At 40.7% G+C, this 27,472-nt stretch overlaps 1 protein-coding gene across 1 annotated transcript in view; it reads left to right on the top strand.

Annotated features, from left to right (window-relative positions):
- Positions 1-22,039, top strand: part of SLC1A1 (solute carrier family 1 member 1) — a 47,205-nt gene extending 25,166 nt beyond the window's left edge. The window contains exons 3-12 of the mRNA XM_057375856.1: positions 2,680-2,772; positions 3,923-4,037; positions 5,779-5,821; positions 7,601-7,708; positions 8,989-9,173; positions 10,491-10,598; positions 15,300-15,422; positions 15,929-16,123; positions 16,638-16,772; positions 19,932-22,039. Coding sequence (XP_057231839.1) covers positions 2,680-2,772; positions 3,923-4,037; positions 5,779-5,821; positions 7,601-7,708; positions 8,989-9,173; positions 10,491-10,598; positions 15,300-15,422; positions 15,929-16,123; positions 16,638-16,772; positions 19,932-20,178 — 1,352 coding nt within the window. The 3' untranslated portion in view covers positions 20,179-22,039. The remainder of the gene's footprint in view (positions 1-2,679; positions 2,773-3,922; positions 4,038-5,778; positions 5,822-7,600; positions 7,709-8,988; positions 9,174-10,490; positions 10,599-15,299; positions 15,423-15,928; positions 16,124-16,637; positions 16,773-19,931) is intronic.
- The last annotated feature ends 5,433 nt before the right edge of the window (positions 22,040-27,472 follow it).

Genomic DNA, 27,472 nt, shown 5'->3' with positions numbered 1-27,472 from the left:
CATGAAAAGAAAGGTGCTTAGAGGCATCAATCACCTGGTGCAACCCTGTAAGTGGCACTTGCAGTGAATGCTACTTCAGTCTCTAAATGGTARTACCATTCTGAATGCAGGTTTCAGTATAGCAGCTTTCAAAGAAATGCAAGCCCCACACCCCTCATCCTCAGGCCGCACTTGTACTAATTCAGCCAAGCAGTACCAGCATGACAATGGAAGGACAGGCTAGATCCTAGCACAGCTTGCTCACTAACAGGGTCATTATCCAGTTTAAAAAGGCAGGGGCAAAGTTTACTCGTTATTATCCCTTGCTAACTCTACTGAGCAGCATAACAAATTTGCAAAAGGATTTCATTTGGAGCCAGAAGAATGCCTGTCAGAGGAATTTCCTGTCATATTAACTGTAGGATCTTTATAGCTGAGTACTCCAGGGAAATAATCTTGCATGCTTATTAGGCTCTTGACTATGTCAACAAGACTGTCAGGCAAAAAACCCCAAAAAAACAGACAAACAAAAAAAAMCCCCACAAAAAACACCAAAAAAAATCACACAAGTTTTACAATAAATTTTCRTTATTTCCGGGTTTTATAAACTTTTCATTAAAAAGTGGCAGTACTTTTAAAAACATGATGTGAAATCTTCCAAGTTAATATATCAGATGCAGAAGTTTCAACATTGGCAGCCTTTAAAAACAGGCCTGTCCACAGAAAGCATTACTTATTACTGTCGAATTGACTTGTACAGGTAACCAAGGGAACCGCCAAGCGACAGGTGAAATGCAAAGAGTATATTTATTTCATTACCTCACCAATAGTGCCAGGCAGCAGAGACCCCTAGGGACACAGGTTCTGTTAGCTTTAGCTCATCCCAGCATGGGAGTGCTCGCAGCCTTCCTCACTGTAACAGAAGGCTTCCCGCAAGTCTGAGAGAGCATGTTATCTCTCCACAGGAATTCTGCTTCTCAAAACAGGCACAGGATGAACCACACTAGGCATAATAAATGGAGTTTTCCTACACTGACATTTTTAGCATTCCCAGCTGCAAGGTCACATTGGTCTAAACTATTCCCTCTTCCTCACCAAATCTTCCAGTGTTAACCCTTCCCTCCCAGAACTGTCCATTCTCAGGAGTTCTCACTGCCATGATTTCCATAGCTGAGCCCACAGCAATGGAAAAGTCCTCTTCTCAACATTTTTTCTTCACAGTTCCCAAGATGAGAAATAGAAATGATGGCTCAGGTTCTGTCCATTCTATTATTTGTGCCTCAAACAATATTCTTAGTGCTGACAGCTTCCTGTAATAGCTGTGGCATTGCTTTTTGAATGCACTGATCTGTATTCCTTTGCCATATTAATAGTTCATTAATTGTCCTTATTTGCTTGACAAATGAGAGAATCCTTACATCATGAGTTGTGTATATATGTGTAGTTCTTTTGTACTCAATCTGTTGAAATACTATCCCATGGAAGACCCCAAAATACTGAAGAGATTATGAAATAAAATAACCTTCATTCTCCCYTCACGATACTGTTTGCATTTTGAATAACAATTAACAGAACTAGTAAGGCATTATACAAGTACTCTAGGCACCAGTTGTCAGTGCTGTTAAGATGCCTTCTGAARGAAACATCAGCACATGGTTAAAGTGTGCTTGCTAAGATCCTTTCTGAGCTCAAAGATCAGTWATTTACATTTATGTCAGAACTCTTGATTTTTCTTCCTTGGCTTTTGAAACTATTCTTTCTCTACAAAATCATGCTTTTCSGAGGCTAAATATCCACCTGATGGTTTTGGTTTTGTATACAAAGGAATCTGGCCAGTCTTTGATAAACTCAAATAAACATACAAATATAAATGGATCACAAATGTATCATAAAGAGATAGGAGTGAATTATTAACTAATTTTGTTATAAACAGACACGTTTTGGAGTCACAGTACTCATTTTTTCCCTGGTTACTGAGTTGTATGTATACACATAAAACTGCAAATCTTTTAAACAATCAAAAAATGCTTCACAARAAGTTTCATCTAATACTGTTGCCAGAAGATAAGTTGACCTCAGCATAATATCTGTCTCAGCACTTACCCTACCTTCAATAATAAATCTACCCTCTATTCTTGTCAATGACATATACAGGTGGAGAAACTGTGAACCACCCAAACTTCATAAAAGCTTTAGTCAAAGATTTAAAAAAGTAAACTTGGTGATGAAGAAAAACTGAATAGAAATGATCCTTACTTGTCTGATGTGCCTTTGAGAAACCAGGGGTAACAGCCCTGAGCAACTCCCTTCACAGGGCTTTTAGTTTTAAAGCCAAAATGTTACAGATCTGGAAAAAGGGAAGCTATATTTGAATGAATAAGGAAATAAATTGTGACATACTCTGATAAACCAAAGAAGTCTAAGTCATCACAAAAATCCAGAAATCAAGAAAGCTGAATTGTCTTTGTGCAAGAAAAATCCAAGGAAAATGGATTTTACAAAGAAGCAGAAGTAAATATGCTGGTCAGCTACAGATATTTTTTTGGAAATGGAAATGTCAATTAGGTATTTAGAAACATCTTGAATAAGAGAAATTTCCTGCATAGAAATAAAAGGCAATAATTACTTCTTTCTACAAAAATAACAACATCCTTATAAGACTGGTGTTTATTGTTTTGTTTCTGTGGCTTTTTTTTGCAGGTGTTGCTGCTTTGGATTCCAACATTTCTGGGAAGATTGGTTTGAGAGCAGTTGTATATTATCTCTGCACTACAGTCATTGCTGTAATACTAGGTACTCCATGATTCTGTAACTTTTTTAATTGTCAGCATTGCCTAATTACAAATGTACAACACTGTGACCTTACTAATTTCCCAGGACAGGATGCGGAGAGAAGACAGGGAATCATACCAAACAACATGCCATTACTTGTAGCCAGGGAGAAATTAGTCCTTCTGTTCAAGGTTGGGCCAGTGTGAAGCCACAGGGAATTTAACCATATATTTCAACTYGGGGAAGATTAGGATCTCTCTGCTGAAATTGTCCCAATTCTGGGTGAGGTGTTAAACAAGACAATCTCCTGAGATCCTTGGTATGCTAAGTTGTTCAATGGCATTATGACATTATTTGTTTCATTTGTACAGCTATGCAAATACAGTATTGCTTTTATTCACAGATGTCATCAGGAAGAGTTTTTCCTGCTTGCTTGAAGGGTCATACCAATATGTCTTTCTTCCTTCACTGAAATTTAGTAGTTTCATTTGTTTTAGATTTCTTTGGACTTGTATAAGGGGGGAAAAAAGGAGAAAAACTAATAAGCTTTTGAAAAATAATAATAGTAAAAATAACTAAAATTAAGCCACTAAAGTAAATGAAAAAAAATGTCATTGGTTTCAGTATTTACAAGGTAAAATCTAGTATTTCTTAACCAACAGTTTTTTTATTTGTCTTTTTCTGAAGCCCTTTTCTTACATAACCTTATTGGTGCCTAACTTTACTAAAACACCCCGTGACTTTGGGGTCACCGGACAGCGCATGCTTGTATTAATATCTGAAATCTAGTAACAAGAAGAGCTACAAAAAGGAAAAGGTAAATAGAAATTCAATATATTCACTCTGCAAAAGTTGCAGTGCACTCATCTGAAGCCCAGATAAAGTAATTTACTCTCTTGGTGACCAGTAGTGATATAGTACTAGACATACAAAACAAAACAAAAGTGCTGAAGTCTAGTGGCAAGCCTGGCAAGTAGCTCCTCTATTAGGGGAACCCACAAATTTAAGGACACTACCTGAGGGTTTTCTTTTCTGAACATACCAGTATGAGCACCCAGGGAAAGTGTTTGGGAGTTCAGCTCATAAAGAATTTGGCTACACAGGACCTGCTGAGGAAGAATGCACCGATGATTCTGCTTGCATTGTGATCCCTCTGCTTCTCCTTCTGCAGGGATTGTCCTAGTTGTGACCATTAAACCTGGAGTTACTCAAAGAGCAAGTGAGATTGACAGAGTGGGCAGTACACCAGAAGTCAGTACTGTTGATGCCATGCTGGATCTGCTCAGGTAAGGTTTTCATTTTTTGTTTCCATATCCCCTTTGCAGAAGTCCAAATAAACACAAAAAAGTTGTGATCTGTAACACAATAAAATGCTTTCTGATACGGTTTGAATGAATAAAGGGAGAATAACTTGTATTTCAACAGATTAGACATTTTAAAATATACGCAAGGCCGTTTGTTTTAAAAAATTCACTTTACACCATAGACTTTGATTTAATAAACCAGTGATGAAAAATTTCCCCTTCACAGAAATTGACATGCAAGATTATCTATTATGAGGGAAAGATCCATAAAGGATTATGGGTGGATTACTGGCTGGCACCTTCTGTGTCATTCAGCATAGACAACCAGCTGAAAGTGCTGTGGTTCCCCTCCTCAAGGCAGGATRCAGAGTAACAGATGCAGTATGCAGAGATATTCACRGTCAAGAAATTTGCTGCATCACCAGTATGTAAGGCAACCTTATAATGTGTCTTTCTCTATCAGCATCATGGACCATGATAGATACTTTGAAGCGGTTAAAAGAAGAAACCCCTTAGAAAAGTCCATAGAAGACAAGTGCAGGTTTTCAGCACAAATGTGTTTAAAGAATTCGAAGAGATTTTTAAAAAAAAAAGGCTGCATTTTCAATAGAGGCTAGATTGTTCCTTCAAAAATGCTTCTGTTCATTATTTCTTTCTTTTGTTGTAATTACTCTCTCTTCTGGATTACAATTCCTGCACACCGCTTGATTTTTGTAGAATTTTTACTTTATCTGCCATGTAAGAATCAAATGCCATWTACATAGTATTTGGGGGTTTGCTGTAGACCATAGTGCAACTTCCTGCATACAAGTTTAAGACTGTAAATTAGGAGTTAAGAGATCTGAAATTCTCTTTCAAAGGAATGAGAATTCYTTTTCCAATATATTTGTATCAAAAATATGGATTAAAAAATGGCTTTAAGATTCAAATCCAGACAGTCTTGTAAAGATGAAGGAAAACCCCACGCTTGTACAAACTGTTTTTACCTTTAAATAGATTTTACTTTAAAACTTGAAAACTAAAGCCAGGAGTTTATGAAGGATTATAAGAGATATAAAAACACTGCTTCAGTATATAAAATGCATTTTTTCTGCACTGGATTGGATATTTACCAAGTACATAATTAATGCTTACTTTTAGCAATTGCTTGAATCTGAAATTGGCACTTGGAAAGGAGGCACACAACTGTGTTGCACTAAATTTCTTAATTTTTCGGGGTGTGAAAATGGTTCTTGACACCAGAAAAACACAGGAGAATCTACCATTAGCCAAGATTGATTTCTCAGTTCAAAATCACAACAGAGCACACTATCTGATTCTTACAGTACAGTCTCTATAAGAGTTTTTTTTATTTTTCTCTTCTGCTTATATATGACAAATTGTGTAAAAATGGTGTGTCCTATATTCTTTATGCAAATGACGTATATGATGTAGCAAGGAAAAAGTACAYTGGCTTTAGTAGCTTAACAATAGAAATGGCAAATACTGAATAATTAGCCCAAAAGTTCAGCAAGTTCAGGTAGGAAAACAGTCACTGGACTTAATGTRTTGGGACTCTATATCTGCTGGTGCTAAATATACTGCTAAAACAAACACAATATGTTCTGTTTTTTAAGCATCAAATTTTATGATTTTGTTTATAGCATATAGTCTTTTCTTAGTATGCTATAGTATTGAAATGATTCTTTGCTTAGYATTGAAATGATTCTTTGCTTGTTAACAGGAATATGTTCCCAGAGAACCTAGTTCAGGCATGTTTTCAACAGGTAAGTTTGAACATTCCTCTTTACTTCTGTAGTATTAATTGTTAACAACAAATTATTCTCTTATGTCACAAAAATATTGTCAGGCAAGACTTATTTCTGTCTTAGCCGARGAGTGTCTTAATCGCCTATAAAAAGCAGGGGATTTAAGATACCTTGTTTTCATTTCCATTATGATAAACACTCTGGTATCACCTATTAAATCCTTAGTATTCTGTTGCAAAAAAGAMACTTTAAAAGCTGGCTGCAGAAATCAAGTAGTGTGTAACACAAGGTTTTTCCTTTTGAGACAATAAGAGTTCGAAGATCCATCTTATGAGGATCAGTTTCATTGTTCTTAAGGTCCCTCAATGTCTGATGAAGTCAGTAATAGTTAGCACTCACCATAAAGTGTCTCACTTCTAATTTCCATTGCCAGACCAATAATTTGAAGCAAAAGGCTGTCAGCTAGTAGAGTCTATTTGAGACATCTTTCAGGAAAAGTGAGTGTTGCAAGATGTAAGAGGAAACTGTCTATATATTAGACTTATCAGTTAACCTTTCCCAGAAATTGATACCAGATAATTCTGCTGTGCACAACTCACTACTTCTCCATGTAGTTTTTCTCATGTGTTACAGTCACACAACACTAAGGGGACAAGAAGGTTCTTTTAGAGATCCTTGACAGAATGCTGGTGGCGCTGAACTGTACTTACTATTAAAGTTTTACTAATGAAATATTATGATTAGTATAGCACAGAATTTATAATCACAATATCACAGGATGTCTACGAGCAGAATCAGTGTAGTACAGTTTTATTATAGCACCATTTAACTTAGGTTTTTAATTATCTGGGGCCACTGCAGATTTGGTCWAATCTTAATACTTGGTTTGCTGAATCAGCACAACAACCATAATCTAGTCTTGAAAAACATACAAAAGAATACAGGTCAGTMACTCAGTCCTCAGAGGAGGCATACAGTGATGGAGGCATCGCTGACCACCAGGTTTCACTGTCCTGCAGCAGTGAACTGGGTAACTTTGGCCCAAGTACCCACTGGGGCCTGTACTTGCTCAGTTTTATGGACAATACACTTGATGCATTTACACTTCTCTGTTCTTTGACTGTGTCAAACCCCACTTGTGTGGCTGTGCCTGGAACATTTAAGACATGTAAGGGTTGGAACATTTAAGACAAGTAAGGAGATGAGTAATCAACCTAGTGCCCAGGAATCTGCAGGCCAGCAGGGAGAGGAAGAATAAGTCTGTTTGGTTTTTCTACGTGGTGCACAGGACTTTGAAGACCTGGAAATGAGACGAAAGCAAAATATGCATTTGACCACGAAGAATGACTGCTTGCCCTACATAATGGCATTAGTTATACTGACTRCATCACCAAGGGGCTGGTTGTACCAGGTGCATCTGCTCTGCAAACCTCTCCTGGCACAGCTGTCAGCAATTCTTTCCACACTATTTGTTCTAGCAAAAGGTCTTGCCATTGTCAGGAGCTCCAGTTCATGCCCCACAAAACTGCAGCATGTCCATGGAGTGTCCAAGAGCCTGGGGACCAGATATCCTATTATACTATTTGTGTGTCTCTTGCTTGATCTGCAGCTTCTGACGTACAGAACCTTGATGGCTCACATGAACTGGGAAATAAAGTCTTTGTCTATGTTTGCTACCTTGAAGTCAGATTGGTTAATTTTTCTCTTAGTTTTACTGGGCAAAGGCTATGCCTTTCAGTTTCCTCATGTGTCTTAATAAGTTCTTCTGTTGTTTTTTTTAAAAAAAAACTTTTCCAGTATAAAACCAAACGTGAAAAGGTTAAAGCTACGACTTCTGTGGATAAAAATATCTCCATATTTCCAGATGAACCTACTACAACTGCTACAACAGCAAAGATTTCAGAGGTGCGACCTTTACCCTGTATTCTTTCATAATATATGAAGTAGACTAAATTTGGTTTAGTTCATGTGGTTAGTGCTGAAGAAATGAAATAGTACATAGATGGATTTTAGCAAGGGCAGGAAAGTTAATAAGTAAATGCTTAAGAGATCATTGCAAGTATCTTCCAGTAAGTTTAAGAACATCAGAGGAGCCTATCAAATATCCAAAGATGATAGATGAAGATTGATTAAATTTAACTGCTTATGAATTGTCAATTTTCTGAAAATTAAACAGTTGCTGTGGAAAGACTAGATGTATATCATCATGAGGTATTTAAGTAACAATGACATAGCTGTAAGCACTAAAGAAGAAAAGGAGTTGAAAATAATAGATGTTTTTCAAGGGAAAGAAAAACAAAATTAAGCATTTTAAGTTAAGTTCATAAATAGTTTGTTACTCTGAAAAAAAATGTRCAGGGACAAAAGTGAAGGAGAGATTTAACAAGCCTTTCATTACACGTGGAAAGCTTATGGGTATTAATGGTCTATAAAGCTTTACTTGGGAGCAGAGAGACAAAGAAATTCAATAGAATGTGAACACAGAGCTACRAACAGTACCAAATCAATATACATTTTATCATACTCCTTCCAAATATTATCTCAAAGTAATGAGGGCATGGAACGTGAGCTATAGGAAGAGACATTAATTAAATCCTGAAGCAGAATGTAGTGAAGAATTGAATCCTTTCCTTCATATGTTCATACTGCACAGAGGAATGCCTCTTTAGTAGGATTTTTATGTGATTTGCATACAATTCTCCTATAAATTATGCAAATTCATTGATGTCCCAGTTGTTATGCAATGGTCAATTTAACTTAAATCCAAACACTCAAGTTGCTCAGAAACCAACACAAGGATTCTACATCTGTGTTTGTTCTCCACAATGGAGAGTAAATATTGAGTACAGTGGAGTAAATCTTGGAAGCATGACTGTAGGTACCTAGACCTTCCCATACTTCATGTCAGAAGTCTATAGAAAGGACAACATAAATTTAGGGGTCCTTTACTCCTTGCTAGGATTTGGTCAGATCCTTGTGTGGCTTTAAAATAGAAAGTGTTCAAGTTCTGTTTAGTGCATTTCCTAAACTTGCCCACTTGGTACTTTCAGAAAACCAATACAGTGGCTGGAAAAGAGCTCCATGGTTTTTCATAAAAAATCTAAATGTCTTTTCATTTTGATACTCTTTCAAGTAAATCCATTGTTTTCAGATAGTACTTTTTTTCTCTTGATTCCAATCTATAGAACAAAACCCAAGAATATAAAATCGTGGGCATGTATTCCAACGGCATCAATGCACTGGGGTTGATTGTCTTTTGTCTTGTTTTTGGAATGGTTATTGGGAAAATGGGAGAGAAAGGACAAGTGCTGCTGGATTTCTTCAATGCGCTGAATGAAGCTACGATGAGAATGGTTCAGATAATTATGTGGTAAGTCCAAGGATATAYTGGCATTTTCTAACAGCTGCTTGAAGTGGATTTTGTCATTGAAGAGGTAGGACCAGACTCAGACCCTACTCACACAAACAGTACCTTGTAAGATCTGATCCTTATAAGGTTTTTTTTTACATCCCAGCACACTGAGATGTCWCTACAACAGTCAAGGATTTGGTTGCACATRTCTTGCTTCCTTAACGAAAGATAAATTAATTTCTGCAATGGGTCCTGTTCTAAGCAGCTAGTTTATTTCCAGGCTAAGTTAAAGCCCTGTGAAATAGGCTGCCTCACTCTTTAGAAATTTACCAATAATGAGGCTTCAGAGTTAGCACATGCCATACAGGAATTTACTTATAAACTGATTATCCATTTTCTTCCATGTGCCAGAAGCTGTGGCTTCTAGCTGTGTGAGTTTCTACAGATGTAGAGTGTTGTTTGACAGAAAGAAGAGTTTGGTGCTGGAAGTATGAGGAATTAGTTCTGTTTTCATCAAGTTCAGTGCTTAGAGGAACTAGGTATCTCTGCTTTCTACAGTTTCTGCAATTTTGTTTGTCAGATAGCATATAATCTTTTTATGAATTTAAAATTTCTATTTTAAAATTGATACATTTTATGTATTCACAAATTTCTAGATTAATATATAGGGTTTAATGCTCTGAAGCAGTAACTTGCTTCTGTGACAGCTTGCTCTGTGTAACCAAAAAGAATGCAGTGGAACTGTTGTTAACACAACTCCTGATTTTTTTCTTGAATTTTCTGTAGGCAGTAGGCCTATGCAACTGTTCAGGTCGATAAGGCATGGCCTTGTGTAAGTTTACCTTATTCTGTGCAGGTGACACAGATATAGCCCCCAGTGCTGCAGTGCAGCTCCTGTAGCTACAGGAGACCTCTCCCACCTGTGTGGGATTGCAGAATACACAGATATTGGTATCTATGGTGCAGACTTCCACCCCCAGGGGAGCCTGTGGCTATACATAAACATTTGTTGTAATAGGGTATATACCCACACCCCTTCCCAACTTGTGTGTAATCTGTGACACCAAAGTACACAATACTAKCTAGACTATACTTAAAGTTACATTTACTTTGAGTTTCCAATCTTTTTTCATAACCTCTATAATAACCTTTCTGTAAACAAATAAAGTCTGTTGTATAACATAATATACAAAAAAGTATCTTGTGTTGTATAATAGCATATCAAAACATATTTTCTGCCCATTTTAAATAATTACTCTGGCAGAGGACTTATGCCATGGTGAACATGCAGTATTTCTGAGAATGCATTTTTGATACTTTATTTTTGCCTTCTAGGTATATGCCAATTGGTATCGTGTTTTTAATTGCTGGGAAGATAATTGAAGTTGAAGATTGGGAAATCTTCCGTAAATTGGGTCTCTATATGGCTACAGTAATAAGTGGGTATGTAATTTCTTAAAGATGCAATCGTGTGTATGAAATTTTGGAATTCAGTTGATTACTACTTAATTATCCAGCACATCCAGTCTTCTAGGTCAAAGACAAAAATTCTCATCAGTGAAAATTATGTGAGGGTGTGTGAGGATGGTTTGAATCCATGTTTTGCTGGATACATATCTTGTTTTTAAAAATCACTCCCTTGTATTCTAGAAAAAAACAAAACCCAAATGCAAATTATTTTCTTATATTCATTGTTTCATCTTGACAGCTTGTGCTGAAACAGGTAATATCATTATATTAAGGGTGAGGTTATGAATTATGACTTTTTGGGGGTTGCCAGCCTATCCAACATACACAAGTACCTGGATTATGTTGGGAACCTCCAAGGAATTTTCGGGCCCAAGGTGTAACAGCATAGACCAAACTTTCCCTGCTGAATACAAGTGTGTAGTAAGTGAGGTGCACAAAAAAATGAACCAAAGAGACTGATCCCTTCCCTCCCCAGTACCAAGCAGACAGCTGGCATGAAGAGAAGCTTGCTGTCAAGTTTCTGCACTGTTTGCTAGTTACTCCTTCAAGGTAAGGGTAGATARTGAAGCTGCAAAAGAAGTTGCAGTCTGAATAATGTAGCCAAGTATCACAACTTCTATTCTTTTTCTTAACCATTGCCTCTGTAGAACAGTCTGTGTGGAGCAGGTTATACCTGCACAAGGTAAAGGCTTTCAGCAGTGAAAATTTAGAATAACTTAACTGCTCTGAATTATGAGTTATAATACCCGATCATTATATATCTCTGAAGACTATCCTACAAAGCACCCTTTTGACAGATAAATGGATATTACAGTCCCAGTAAGTTAAATGCATTTAAATTTCTATTTCCAATTCAGTGAAGCATAGCCTTCTRGGCTGTCTTGGTTCATTACCTTAGCATCCACTTCTATAATTCCTTTGGTATACTAAGAATTTTGTCTAGAGGCTAGATCCAAAGTTGTTCAAGAATTTCTTTCCTGATACTTTATGCATTTGCATGCTATTCTTCAAATGTCACTCACACTTTTTCTGACAACCAAGCAAAGAGAATGGTAATATATTAGTTTTAAATGCAAGCCACTTTATAAATATTCAAGAAGGATCTCTGAGGTTTTTGCATTAATCTGTGCTAGATAAGCACATTTATTTCAAGGCTGTTGTTTTGTTTTATGCATAAACCAGTATGTTGGGACTAGCTGTTTGAAAATCAGAGATAAAATTACTTTCTAAATAAAAATTACAGCTCCAGAAATAGCACTGATTCATTACTTTTTCAAAATGTTGCAGAGATGAGTGGAAGTCATGTTCTTCCAATGCATTCTGCATTTTTTGTATTTGTTTGGAAAATAAGATTTGGAAAATAAATCTGATTTTTAAAGGTTTCAAAAGTTGATATTTACCAAGAGGTTGTAAATTGAGACTGTAATGTTTTCTATACAAATTGTAAATGAGACCTCAACCACAATCTAAATAGAAGTCATTGACAAAATGACAGTGTATCACTTCTGCAGGTTTTCTGTTAATAAGTCCAGTTAAATCACAGAAGGAATTTGTTGGATGGATTACTACTGCTTTTTTACTTCAGTTTTACATCAGATAGCAAGTTTTGCAGTTTTAGATGTGATAGCAACTTTTACAGCTATTTACCTATCAGTTACTGGTTACAGGTTACTATTTGCACTGTGACAAGACAAGTCTTCCTTAAGTTGTGTGTGAAGACATAGTGCCTTCTCCAAAGTACTACAATTGCTAAGTAAACTGCCATTACATAATCTCCTGTTTAGCTGGTAACCAAGAATTTGACAGGCATGACAATTTCAAATCGATTCCCAGGTGCCATCAAAAAAATTTRTGTAGTGAGCACCTTTACATCCTTAGAGAGAAAAAGTCCCTGTTCCTCCAAACAGGATACGATTTACACTGATKGGTGCTCAGCATTTCTGTCTCCTGTCAAGTAGCCTCCTATGGGTGCTGCTCAAGGCGTTGTGGATAAGGCTAATAGCAGCACATTCTCTGCAAAACTGACCATCAGGGAGAGCACGTTGTACTCAGATTACAGAAGCAAATATGGACATGTACATGCAGTGCTATAGGTTGCAGGGGAAAGATGCTTGTTCTACATTTTTCAGCCTGCAAGAATATCCATTTTCTTACCTCTCAGGAAAAAGGAAAACTGTTGCTCTTTGTTTTGATTTTGATTTACAGCAGGGAAAACTGCTGTTCCCACCATCATTTTGGTTTTCATTCTTACATGCTTGACCTTCTCTGTTTGCTGTGTATGCTGTTCATGGGTGTCTTTTCTTGATGGTTTATCACCCTCTCCTTAAGCTTTATCCTGAAAATAACAGGTTATCTTAAATATTTCATGTATTCCTTRTCAAGAAAACTGTGCAAGAGCATGAGGACTGATGTGTCTTATCCTCTTCTTTCTTTCCTTTACCCTCCCTATCCAGCTCACCTTCCTCCCAGCTTTATTATTCATGACCTGACACWGCCTCAGCCCTACCAGCACTCATCCACCATTGTCTGCAGCTCATCTCAGTCTCTGTCTCATTCAGGTCACCACCAGGAAACAGATTTCTCCCATTGTCTTTGGTCCAATTTGGCACTAAGTATCTCAAGTGTCTCATGTTTAATGATTGCAGAGTCAGGATTCGGACATATTAGAAGGTACAGCAGAGGAAAGTCAAAGTAGGGGGCATAATTTAAGTGCCAGAGGGAGCTCAGGTTNAAAAAAAAAAAAAAAAAAAAAAAAAAAAAAAAAAAAAAAAGCAGCTGCAGCAAATAAACTCTCCTTGCCTGTCCCTTTGTCTTTTCTGAAAGCATCAAGGCAGCTGCATCCCTGTAAGGGATTTTTCTATAAGGCATGGCAACTTGAGATTCTGAGGGACAAGAGTCTTCCTATCTTAAAAATAATTGTTATTAGAATTTCTGGTTTCCATTACTGATTATGATTTTTGGTATAAAAATTTCTCCTCCTTGCTGAGAATTGCATTTATGCATGAAAATAAATATTACTTCTAATTCATTTCATGAAAATCAGTAGTAGCAAAGCAGATATACACAAATATTTTATTTTAAACAATGTGGTGTTCATGGTGCTACTAAAAAAGGGCAGATCTAAATTTTTCAAATAACTAAGTCAGTATGCTTTTAGAATTAGATTTGAAATGCTTACTCTCATTAACATTTTATTAAGACACCAAATGGCATCCATACTACTTCATTATTTTCCTATTTATTCTGCGGAATTCAGTCTGTTCTTAGATATAATTTTATAAATTGTTAGTTTTCTTTTTAGAATTATTTGCAAAATTTTATCAATACATGTTTCATGCTGTTATTTACATTCTACTAAATAAGTCCATATTCCCATAGAAAATGAAAACTTKAATGCCTTACTTTTCAAAAGTTAATTTTTCCTAGAAAACAAATATGTAGTTTTTGTGGGTGATTTGTGATGCTGTTATGGATGTCTGTATTGTGACTTCTGCTATCTTAATTGTCTATTTTTGGCAGAACAAATGGTACCATGATTTATTGCTATCTATATCAACTGCTCTGAAACCATAAAGCACTACTACTACATGGGAATGGGCACATGAACATATTGTGAGGACAGAATGAAAACTCCAAGGTCATAGTGATGACAGTTCTTGGGTTTATGTTTCTGGGCTATGTGATAATTACTTTTTACAAAAATCTGATGTTGCTGTAATTGCAACCTTCAAACATAAAGAATATTTCACAGACCCTTCTAGTACATTTAATTTCAAATGTACTTACAGCAGTCAGTTTACCTCTAATCTTAATGCCCACAAGCTCTGCATTCACATGCATTCAGGATTACCGCACAGTGTTCAAAATTAATGCATTAGTTGAAGGATGATTTTGTCCCTGAGACCTAAATAAATATCCAGGCAAGATATCCAGAGCTGCCAAAGTCAAGAGGGGAAGCTGATCTCCTGTGAGTCAACCCAGTTAATTTTAAAAATTAATAGTTTCAAAATACAGTATTTCAGCATCTAACAACATTAAGAATGCTTAGACTACATATACTTTATTCATACAGTCTGAAATACCTCACTACATTTAAATTGTAGAACTGAGCTTACACAGTTTTTTGCAGAGCAAGTGTGGATTTTTCAATATTTGAAGTTACTGCAGAAAGATGTGGATTTCAGCTGTCCCTGACTGGAAAGCACATTTACCTTTATTTTCAAAACATGTTCTGTAATAATGGCAGATAAACTGAAAATAATAATTTGATTTGATTTTCTGATTCGTCTCTGGTTTGCATTGTAAGGATTTGGCAGAGGAGTGAAGTGTTTTAGTGTTATTTCAAATCACCCTCTGCACATCAGTTTAAATATCATGTATAAGTTTAGGCTTCTCATTTTCATCAGTTCAAAATTATTTCCAAGTCAATTCTTGTTCTGCTTAGGAAAGAGAGACAACTTATCGTCTCTCTCTTTTCCAAAAGCAAGTGTAGAACACCATCAGTCTGCTTTTTATTAAAAAGCAGGCATTCTGTCTAAATTTCTGACATAGGTGCCACTAAAGTCACCTTTAGTGTTTCATAAGTACTTGAGGACAGAACTGGGTACCTGTTATCACCATCTTAGTAAAGCAAGACGATCAGATTTGTTTAAACTAGTCCATTTTATTTTGCAGACTTGCAATCCATTCCGGTGTAATTCTGCCACTGATCTACTTAATAATAGTAAGGAAAAATCCTTTTCGGTTTGCCATGGGGATGGCTCAGGCGCTTCTGACGGCCCTCATGATTTCTTCCAGGTAAACAAAACATCTGTAATGTACCTAGTAACAATTACATTGTGCTCTGATTTTATTGCTACTTTGTTACAAGCCCTGGTATCAACTGGACCATTTTCAGTCCCCTGGAGGCTGAAATACTGCTTTCATCTTTTTTTCTATGGTACCCAAAGGGGACTACAGAGTGCATTGGCCTTACACCACATAAGAGTCTGCCTTTCCCAAGAGGAGGCGGTTCTCTGCCATTCAGTTCATTAGTCACTGAGTTGATAGAGTTTAAGCTGTTGCACTACATATACCACGGAAATTCTGCCATGTAATTTTGAGAGCAAATTTAGCGACTGTTAAGCTATTTCTTCCAATAGAAGGTGTAACAAAAGTTGCTTCGCTTTTTCATGGTGCAGCCTTCCTTCCTGCTTTATATTCCATTTGAGTCATAAAGCAGATCATGATCTGAGGAAAAGGAAATGTAAGGGAAAGGGTGTGTGATTGCCTGCACTTACTTTACATGTTCCATTATGTACCAGCTCAGCAACTTTGCCTGTCACCTTCCGCTGTGCAGAAGAAAAAAATTCGATTGACAAAAGAATCACGAGGTTCGTTCTTCCAGTTGGAGCTACCATCAACATGGATGGCACAGCTCTTTATGAAGCAGTAGCAGCCGTATTTATTGCACAGCTGAACAACTTACAACTGGATATTGGCCAAATAGTTACCATCAGGTAAATCTAAAGCCATCACCTGCATTTTGTGGGAAGTGAACTTTTTGTGAATCGTACATTAGCTTTGGATACCCCATGGGAAAGTTTAAACTATCATTCATAGCACAGGAAATAACAAGCATTCTCACTTCTTTATACTAGCCAGTGCAACCTGATGAGGTAGGATGGGCCAGGATATGCAGCTGGTATACAGCACAATACAATACAATTATGGAAATTGCCATTATTCTTACCTGCAAACACCTGCAAACCAACTCAGCCTCTACCTTTGATCTGTCCAGTTTGCTTGTTAGACATGCGTTGCCTGTTACTCTGCAGTGTAACCACAACAGTCTCAGTACCTGGCTTGTCCTATAAGCTTGACATCAGACTCTGAGTAAATACTCTTAAGAGGAGAACTAGAACATTAAGGCTTCTTTCTTGCAATGAAATAAGACTAGTTATGCCAGAAAGCAGAACTTCTGTGAGCAACATGTATTCTAAATGCCTTTTCTGGGCTTTATTTGGGATTTAGTGTCACAGCTACAGCAGCCAGCATTGGGGCTGCAGGCGTGCCCCAAGCTGGACTTGTCACCATGGTGATTGTGCTGAGCGCCGTTGGCCTGCCTGCTGAGGATGTTACTCTGATCATTGCAGTTGACTGGCTTCTGTAAGTTCAAGGCATTTCATATTTAATTATTTTTCCTTTTTCTTGCTTTTTTTTTTCTTAAATATTTACGTAAGTTGCCTGGAAATGTGTGAATCTGAGACAGAAATTAACAAAATCATTTAGGACTACTGCAGGAAATTGACAAAGATTATTCTTATGGCCAAGCTTGTACAGAGTTGAATGCAGTAATGCCTTTGATGGGGAGAGATGTCCTGCTGCAAGGGATGCTAGTGAATAACCTCACATTCAGACATGCTATCTGCCTTAAAGTAGTGGTCACAGCACTAATAAATCATGAGCATCATCCTCAAGACAGACAAATCTGACCAAGAAGTGCCTCTAGAGGGTCAAAGCTGCCACCACATTATGCTAAAAACATAYATCATACATAAAAATCAAATGTAGYCACAAGCTGTAAAGAAGATAATACCCATACACTGCTAGTGGAGCACAACATGAATACAGCAAAATTGGCCCTGGACTCCACATGCACACATATGGCAGGCYGTACATGGGTCTGTGCTGCCAGCACTATTTTACAAGGACTATTCTTCACTGAGAGCACTGGCCCAGCCCTTCATCAATAGGCATGTGTGTAAACTCAGATATTGTTCCTTATGCCTGATCCCAGCCATCCCAGAGCACTTCAAAGCCTCTCAGTCCCATTCAGCAGCTCTTTCTGGAGAGAAGCCTTTTTACAGAAATCTTTTCTGTTCACGTTATACCAACTCATTTCTCTGCTACTTTTGCAAAAGCCCAAGGAATTAGAGTGTATTCTGGAGTTCAGAAGGATATCAATATTCAGTTTTGTACTGTGATACACAGGGTAACTGGATGCACAAGTTAAGGAGTATAATTTTAGTTCTTTTGCCTCCTAAACTGTGTGAGCCTTAGTGCTTAGACCAAGGTCATGTTCACCTGCAGTAATTTAGCATGGATGATATTTCATTGATATCAGTCCAGTGATCTTAGTAATTTCACAATATTTGCTTGTCTTCTTCAGGTTTATTTACACTCAAGATAAATGCCTTGATGTTCCTCCTCCACCTTTTCCAATCATTTTCTTGAAGGATTTCTGGCAGCAGCCTATGCATTTCGCAGATATATTTAATTTATTTGATTATGTAACTCCATTTTGCAAATAGAGAGAAATTCCAGTCTCCAGAAAATCAGGGCTGCTGGCTGATTGATCCAAGAATCAATTCAATTTGTATATAAGCATAATTTGTCCAAAGGAACCAGTTTCATCCACAGGAATATTCTCCCAATCAGCTGTCTGCAACAGGTCTAATAGTTTTGTTTGCTGTGCTCCACAGTCATTTTGTTTTCTCCAGCTCTGTTCTATTCCTAGGGGGCATTTAACATTTTWAAGGCTAGTGCATCATTAAAAATGACAGTGGATCAGTACAATCCACTGTCTCAGARCAGATATCAAAAGAGTGTAAGAACAGATCAAATAGGTATAGGTTCTTTTTGCAAAGTACTCTCCCAGCCCCCTGCAAGGTGCAGCTCACCAAATTCCTGAGTTAGAGGTGATTTTTGTCTTCTTCAATGAATGCCTCATTGCTTTGGGACTCATGTTTCCACAAGTCCTRTGGAGATGAATTCAGTGATGTGTTCTGCAGAGATATAATTGAATTTTGCTTGTCTTAATCCTAATAATTTCATTTGATGCTCTCATGTAATGGGTGTGAGAGAGAAAGAGAGCAGTAATTCCCTATTTCTCATAGTAATCATGAATTTTTATGGATCTGATCTTTACTCCACTTTTAATGTCCACAGTTAATATGCTTTTTAGGCACAATATTAGTATATGGAAGGTACTTGTTCCACCATGTGGTGGAAGCATAAAATAATTCAAAATGTTTCTGGTTCTAATTGAGGCATTTTTTTAGACTGAGACACATTTGTGTGTAACATAAATTAAAGATTAATTAAATGTACCCGGGAACATTTGCTAGTGCATTTTGCACCTCAGGAGATGGAATGCACATCATGATGCCATGTAGAYTATTAACACTTTCACCTTTTGTACTTATTGCCTAAAATGCATAATTTTGCAAACTATTTGCTAGTAGTGGCTCATTAACAACCCACTAGTTAATTCTGAACTTACCAAGTTTATACCACATAGGTTTGAGGAGTACTTCCACATGTTAAATGAAGAATAGAAAAATTAAGAGGATAGTACTATCATAACATATGAGTTTCCAGTGCTGTTGATTTCCTCACTTGTCACACTGATCCTACCAGAATTTTACTTTACTGCTCTCTCTTCYTTTCCCTACCATATATTTTTGCTCCACATGGAAAACTTTTTAGCATTGGAATTCAGCAATTGTAGACATATTGCAAAATACTGTGAATACATGCWCCTCAATTTTGCAGCACAGAAAGAGAAACTAGCACTGTCACAGAGCCTTTGCAGTACTCAAGCTGAAAAGAAAAACAAGGAAGCATGGCCTTCCACTGTCCATACCCTACTTCCACACCAATTTTCCCATTTTGTTATATTTCAAGGGTTTGTTGTTCCCCTGCCAAGTAGCATCAGATTTTTAAGGCCTGTACATCACATTCCAGTTTGGATAAAAATCAACAGTGCAGAAATATCATATTCCTCTAATTGACTTGTTTAGTACAACTTTTTACTTCAGCCCTTTAACAAGGAGAAAGTAGCAAAAGATAGGCCTTTCACTTTTTCAGGGTTTGGGCCAGAATATGAAGACACTGGGCTAGATGCTCCTCTGACTGAGGACATAACTGTTAGAGTGACAAAAGGCACAATGCAGACTCTGCTGCTGCATCCCACAGTGTCTCATCACAAAGTAGCATCTTGCAGATCCTGAGAGGTAATCCTTCCACCATTGTGTAAGGCTATGCCACAGCCATGGAATTACTACTCTAACAGACAAGTGACACGACCTGCAGTTTTGCATGTCCTATACAAAGTCATTTCTCATGAAAATTACTCCAGCCTCCTTCAAATCATGTCAGGAAAATTCTATTTGTTGTTTTACAAGACTTTTTTTTTAATTGAAAATTTACCCAAGTCTGCACTGGGAAGAAGACAATGCTGCAAGAGCTAGAGTTTACTTTTACTCTAAGTGTTTTCTAAATAACATATTGAATGGTTTGTCTGACAACATTTTTGTTCCATAGGGATCGATTCAGAACAATGGTGAATGTCTTGGGAGATGCCTTTGGCACAGGAGTAGTGGAGAAGCTCTCTAAGAAGGAGCTGGAGCAGATGGATGTCACCTCTGAAGTCAATATAGTCAATCCTTTTGCCTTGGAAACAGGAATACTTGATAATGATGAGACAGAGGCCAAGAAATCTTACATCAACGGAGGCTTTGCTGTTGATAAATCTGACACCATATCCTTCACACAGACATCCCAGTTCTAAAGCCAGTAGCTTTCAGATAAAACAGGAGCACTAAGGGACATGGCCATATGCAATATCTCAAAAAGCTTACAGGATAATTGAGAATGAATTACATTTCACTTACATTTGATTTACTGCATAGACTCTGATTCTCTTTACCAGTCCTGCCCCTTCTCATCATCTCCCTCAACAGTTTGAACTCACCATTGTTAGTCCKTACTGATAGGTTGAAGAAAAAAGACAGTTGTAAAATACTTTTTTTTAAAGAATATATGCTATTGCTGAGGCTATGAAATGTCTCTCTGGGATCAGCATGCTCATGAATGGGTTATTAGCTGGGACGGCCAAATGTGTTTTACTCAGGAGTAGCACAGAATTTCACATATTACCACATCACAATGCACCTGTATAAAATCCCTTTTTACATCCTTGCCTTCTAAACAGGTTGCACTGTACTTGACAACTCCTGTAACTTGATCATTTGCCAAAATGCTAATTTCTGCAGCTGAGGGGATATTACTTGCGTGATTCAGGAAAAAAACAGACCAGAAGGGCCTTGTAATAAGTACATTTTACTGTGAATAGGGTTTAGGTTTTTTTCAATTGTGAAATAATTAGGCATGGAAAAATTTCCAGTATTTATGTAGCTAAGTTTCCCCATGCCTTTCATGTGAATGGCAGCTTCTGGGATTGGCCTGTGAAATAAATTGCTGTGACCTTGCTCTTCCTGGCATTTGAAGAGCTTTTGTAAAATTATTTGTACAAATTGACCTATATAAGTCAGTTTTCATGGCCTCCTAGTACGTTTCCATCCAGAAACAGAAATAAGTCAATTTTCTGTTGTCCACCTTTGATTTTAACAAAATATTAGTCAGCCCAAAAGTAGGCAGAGGTCATGAAGACAAAAGTGCAGAGTACAAATTCTGAATTTTTCTTCCTTGGAATAAAATCAGATATATTATCAAGAATATAGGAATGAGACTTTTTTCCTAGAAAGAAGGCACTCTCACTAAATTTCTTACACAGACTGGGTTTTTTTGGCTCCTTGGTTTAGTTTGCCAGTTGAACATGCAAGTTTATAGCTGCAACACCACTACAGTGCCAACCTGTCAGCTAAACTGTATCTTATGAACCATTTCTAGACCTAGAAAATCATGTCCTCAGGTGGCTTGCTATAGGATAAGCACCGAGAATTTCCTCCTTAAAAATCTCCATTTTCTATAACATTTTATACAAGATTTCCATGGTGCAAAAATCACTCTCTCAAGGGAGGAGTTGCTGTAACAATTTTTTTTTTGTCTTGCACATTGAAGTAGTTAGCCATTTTATATATAAAGTAAACTAAAATTCATATACAGTTATTTGTTTGTGAATAAGCTTGTGGTAAGCATAAAATCACTCATATGCTAACAAAAAAAACCTTCCAAGTACCTGCAGTGTTATACACTCGATTCAATCCTACACTTTTGTATTTAAACAGACCAGAAGAGTGCCAAAGAGAACTGATTAAGAAGAAAATATTTACTGTAGATTTTGATAAATTGCACCTTAAATTAATGAGACATAATACTGTATTTAAATTTAACATGGTAAACTATATGAAAATGTTAATCTAAGTATTGGTAAATTTATACAAAGTAAAGAAAATGTACAGATTGAGTAAATCAATCTTTTACCTTTCAGAAACTGTATGAGGTAGTCTTTATTTGTGCAGCTTTGCTTATGGGAGGAAAAAGCCTACCAGTTTCCATGACTAGCCTATAATCTATGCCTTGTCTTTAACTAGCTTTTTAAGTCACCCTTTAATGATCATCTTATTATGCAGTCACCCTGTTAATGATGTACTGTGAACAGTGTTCCTAATGTGTTATGAATAAATAATTTCTCTCTTTACTCTCGTTTTAGTCTACTATCTTCTTTTTACTGTAGAGTATGGAGTTCCATTAGCTATAACAAGAAAATCATTGAGTTCAGGATTTATGTTATCATCTCTAGTAATTTAGAATAGCTTTGGCAAGAACTATGCTCTTCTTCCAATGAAATAAATGCTTAAGAACAGAGTGCTGAGATTGTAAGAAACCCCTCTAACTACGGATGATCTGGATTGAGAGTATGCTATAACACACGCTAAGCAAGGGATAGTTTATGATTTATTTATCTGGATCAGATTCAACTGAGCAGGGGTTCATGGTGTTGTTTTGTCACCTACTCACAGCCAAGAGACCAAACCCTATAAACATGGTTGAAGATCCTCTCAAGTCCAAGGATACTTTTCTTGACATTCCAAGTAYATACTTTCTATATATAGAAACAAGCTGGAAAGACCCTGCTTAAAAATGTGTCCTCTTCTCCATAACCTCCTTATCTGGAAGATTTGGAGAGTGGTGGAGAGTGTCCTGTTAGAAAGGCACCTGCAGAGTTTGGCCCTTTATACCATGTTATGTTCTTATAGGGGTTTTGGGGCTGCAAAAGCTATCACAGGATTGGACTCTGCATTTTGAATAGTGTTTGTGGCTTTAATTAATGGAGAACCAGGTTACCCATGCACTCATCCCTGCTAAAATACTCTGAACAAAGCAAGCACTTGGCACATAAACATACACGTCAACATAAACATACAGGTCAGTTATATCAGCTCCACAAGATCTTAAATTGCATTAAAACCATCATGACACAAGTGCAGTTCACTTGTTCTTTAATATTCCCTGATACAAACAGAAACTGCCCAGTGGTGCATGGTCAGGGAGGAGGCAGCCAGTGGACCCCACGCTGGGACACCACAGGATCCGTGCCCTCATTCTGCCACCACCACCCAAACCCTTTCTGCACCGCTTGCCCCTCATGGGGTCAAGGCCTCAAGGTGCCTGGTGACCCACGTCACCTGCCTCAGACCCATGGGGACCCTTAGCCCCATCTCAGAGTGATGCCCCTAACTGGAGACCTCCAGTGGAGGTGGAGATTTCCAAGGGAGAAGGATGTCTGGGCAGAGGTATAGGATCCGATGAGGTCAGGGACCTTTAGACTCACAGGGAACATGCCAAAGAGGGTCAGGGATTGTTGACATCCCCACGCTGAGTTGGCCCTGTCCCCAGCTCCATGATCCTCTATTCCTCCCAAATGCAGCTGCTGTATCAGGGTCAGGATCTTAGCATTACTGACAGGTTTCTCACCAGAGAACAGGCGATTTGTTTAAAATTGGAGCTGTAAATGCTGGTTACATTGGAACAGATCTTAGGCACAGCTGCCTCCCCACTGAATGTCATCAGTGGCACAGGAACTAAGGGGAGTACCAGGACTGAATGTACTGGAAGCACTAGGATGTGGGAGCTGCGCTGGCTGTGCTGGGTGTTAGCAGCTTGAGAGGGCATTCTCATTGCATGTTGTCAGTGGGCACTGGTAGCACTAAGGTGGGCTGTACTGGGAGCACTGGGCGGCGGAGTGCTGGGACCACTAGGCAGTACTGGGATGGGAGGCACTGGGGGCAATAGGAGCATGTGTTCTGGGAGCTGGATGTGCTAGCGCAAGCATTTTTGGGGTCCATGGTGGATGTTTATGTGTCATGGACCAGTTTTGGAGGCATTTGAGTCATGGGGTGGCTGTCCCCCACCATGTCTGAGCAGTGGAGGTGAAGAAGATTTGGGGGTTCAGTGTGCTGCTGCAGTGGGAGTCCCCTCAGGATGACAGCAACTGCAAGGGCACCAGCTACATCGTGCAGAAAGAAAGGAAACCTCACCCACTGCTCCCCAGTTTAGTCCCCAGAACCCCCAGCTGATGCCTGGAATCTCTGCGTGTTGTGAGGGGACAGCTTGGATGCCCGTGTTCCACTTCTGGCCTTGGGGGAGCCCCAGASATGCAGGTCTCCTCCTGGTTGTGGGGGACCACCCAGACATCTGTGTCCCATCCTAGTCCTGGGGTGGCCATCTGGACATCTGGGTCCCATCTGGAGGCCACCTGGATATCTGGGTTGTGGAGGGCACACCAAAATCTGGATCTCTTTGGGGAGCTGCCCAAATACATGCCCCCTCCCCCAGTTGTGGTGGACATCCCAAATACCTGGGGCTTTTTGTTTTTTGGGGTACCACCAGTCCTCCGAGAGCCCAAAGAAGAGGGAGTAGCTGCTGACACCACCAGCTCTTTCTGCTGCCCCCACATCCAGCTGTCTGGATCTTCCCAGCATTGTGAGACTGTCCAGGGGATCCCTAACTCTGACCACRTGTCCATGTGCGTGTGTGTCCCCAGACCTGCCACGGAAGCCACTCGAGTTCCAGCACGACCCCTGCTCAGCCCCACGGCTCAGAGCACCATGGCAGCTGCCTGACTGCCCTCAGCTGTACAGGGGCAGCCCGGGGGACGGAGTGACGACACTTGAGGGGACAGAGGGGGTAATGCTGCCCCCCAGCCCAAGGTGGAATGTGGATGAACATCAAGGGTAACAAGGGGTCCCTAACCACATGTGCCCCCAATCCAAGGCAGGGCAGCTGAAGAACAAGGGCACCATCAGGGAGGACCCCTACAGCCAGGGAGTCCTGACCCAACAAAGCCGCACTCCGGGACTCAGTGGTGCGTGACAAGTCCCTTCCCAGCCGACTGCTCGCACGGCTCGGCGACAAGCGGCTGCCAGGGCCAGGCGTTACCCGGCAACAGGAGCCACCACAAACACAGCCACGAGCGTGCAGACACGGGACAAGGAGGCTGCTGGCTGCCCGCGTTCCTCACTGCCAGCTGCCCGCCGAGCGCGGAGCTCCCGTCCCCCGGGACAGGTGCTGTATTTGCGGCCAGGGCAGCAGCCATGGCCAATATAAGCCTGTTAGAGCTGCTAGATGACGCCATCGGGACTCCCGAGGTGAATGTCAACTTAGAGGCGCTCCGCAAACTGCTGAAGGTCATGCTCCAGCACCTGAGTCTGCTGGGCCTCGAGGGCGTGTTCCCCCAGGGCATGAGCCCGGAGGTTGAGCCCGTCCCGGAGCAGAGCCAGCCCGCCGAGCCGCGGCCCGGCCCGCAGGAGGAGCCGCCCCAGGARCCGGGGGGACAGCCGCCCGGGGACGACCAGCTGCAGGAGAGCTCCGACGTGGGACAGACTGAGGCCGAAGTGAGTGGCATCTGCGAGGTGAAGGCTTTTCTAAGATCCCCGGGTGCTCCGCGCAAGATGCCCCCTCCTCTGGGGTCCTGCCCTTATACCATGCTTTGCTTGAAGCTCCCAGCAGAATGTTGTGTTTCAGTGTGGGAAAGGGAGGGAGATTTGGAGAGAAAATATGGGGCTGAAACGCTGCTCTGGGTGCTTCGGGTCCTCCCCATGCTGGGCCTTTTCCTGCTGACCCAGGATGTGCCACAGGCTCCCCAGGGATGGGGGTGGGAGTCTCTGGGGAGCCACTCACTTTTGGGGCTCACCCCCACCACACCTCTCTCTGAGGCCACGGCTCTCTCCCAGGAACTCCGCRAGGAGATGGCTGGGATGAAGGCTATGCAGGCCTCCTTGGAAGAGGAAATCCAGAGTATCAAGGAGGTGCTTGGCCAGGTGAGCTGCCAYCATCAGCTAGTTGTGGGTCTGAGACTGCAGCCAGTGACCAGGAGGTCAGCTGCGTCTGGCCGTGCCAGATGAAYGGAGAGTGCTGCCCACCGTGGCTGGCTGTGCAGCTGGGCCAGACCCTGCGCCGTCTGCCACAGACCATGGTGCAGCTAAAAGTCCTGCAGGTTCCCAGGGATCCTCCCCTGAGGTTCATGCCCTCACCCTCCTCTCCTAGACCACGGATCTCTGCAATGATCTCCGTGAGGAGGTCAATGAGATGAAGGCCACACAGTCCCGCATGGAAGAAGGCATCCGGATGATCCAGGAAGCACTTGGCCAGGTGAGCTGCTGCCGGTGCCCTTGGGAGGGAATGGGGCACTTGCCCCCTCCCTAYCACCCCTGCCCCGTGGACCTGGCTGTCACCCAGAGTGGAGGGCACTGGGAGGGAAAAGTGGGAAGGGTGGCCCATGAGGGAGGCATGGGAATTCAGCCTTGCCCACTAGAAGCCTCCCACCTCTGCCTATGGATCAACCTGGTGGTAGAGGTCTCTGCCTGCCTCAGCCAAAAGGATGCTGAGGCACTTTGAACTAAATGGAAAAAGGGAACACATGTGCTGGGAAGGAAAGAAGGTGAAGATCTGCCAGTACAGGGCAGCCACAGGCTGCCCAGGGTCTYTCTGGGCCCAAGCTCAGTTGTGCATGCTCCCAGGTCCTGACTGCTGTGCCTCTTCCCATTCCTTTCCAGGGGAACCTCCAGGATGCTGCCAGCAAGCCACTGGTCCTCGAGGACCAGTCTGCCCCTGAAAAGCCCCAGACTTCGGACATGGATTCTGATACCCCAAGCACCACCCCAGAGATACAGACAGGGACCCCCAGTGCCCAAAGAGACACGACTGAGACACAGCCTGGATCCCAAGCAGGCCACCCAGCAATGGAGAGCATCACCAGAGACCTGTCTGAGCTCCAGGATCAGATGTCCTCCCTGCAGAGCCTGGTCAGTGACCTGCAGGGTGAGAAGGAGAAGGTGAGTCCATATTGGTCCCTAAAGAGGCTGCAGGAATGCCACAGGGAGCTGCCTGGGAGGAGGCAGGCAAAGGAGAGCATGGGGTCCATGGCCTGACTGCCATCACCACCCTTCCCAGATCTCTCAGCTGGAGGATGCCCTTGGAAAGCTGGGTGTGACTGCAACCGAGCATGAAGTGGATGGCACYGATCAGACCTCCCAGCAGCTGGAGTAAGAGGATGGGAGAAGATTTTATATCCCACAGGGCTACGGGGAGTCGGTGCGGGTTGAGGGGCTGGTGGTCCAGGAGCATCTAGTTTGGGGAGCAAAGCTCACCTCCTGAGTGGCCTTGTGGAGGCTCAGCCTGCCTGTGCCCTCAATTTGTTGCCCAGGTCTGCACTGCAGGAGATTAAGCAGGAGCAGAAGGAGCTGAGAGAGGAGCAGGAGACTACCAAGGCCACAGCTGACCAGCTGCAGGAGCAGGTGATGTTTGTGGGGAGCACTCCAGTTGTTGTCCTGAATGGCAGGGTGCTCCTTGTGGGGTTCCTGGCGACAGTCCCTGCCTTGCTGGGGCCATCCAGCCCCTGCGGCACCTGGATCTGTTGGCTGCATCCATTCCATCTCAAAACTGATTCCTTCTCCCCTTTCTGCAGCTGAATGAGCTGAAGGTCATGATGGGGATTGGAGGGCAGGAGCAGGGAGAGTCACAGGCAGCATACCCCAACCGCAGCTTGGACTCCAGGCTTTTGAGGAAGCTACTCCACCGCTGTGAGAGGCTCCAGGAGCAGGTGGACTCTCTGGTGCCAC

This window comes from Malurus melanocephalus, unplaced genomic scaffold (assembly GCF_030028575.1).
Source record: "Malurus melanocephalus ecotype Western Australia unplaced genomic scaffold, MMel_1.1 scaffold_260, whole genome shotgun sequence".
In the NCBI taxonomy this organism is placed as follows: domain Eukaryota; kingdom Metazoa; phylum Chordata; class Aves; order Passeriformes; family Maluridae; genus Malurus; species Malurus melanocephalus.
Note: the sequence above shows the minus strand (reverse complement) of the source record. Positions and strands in the feature narration are given on the sequence as shown.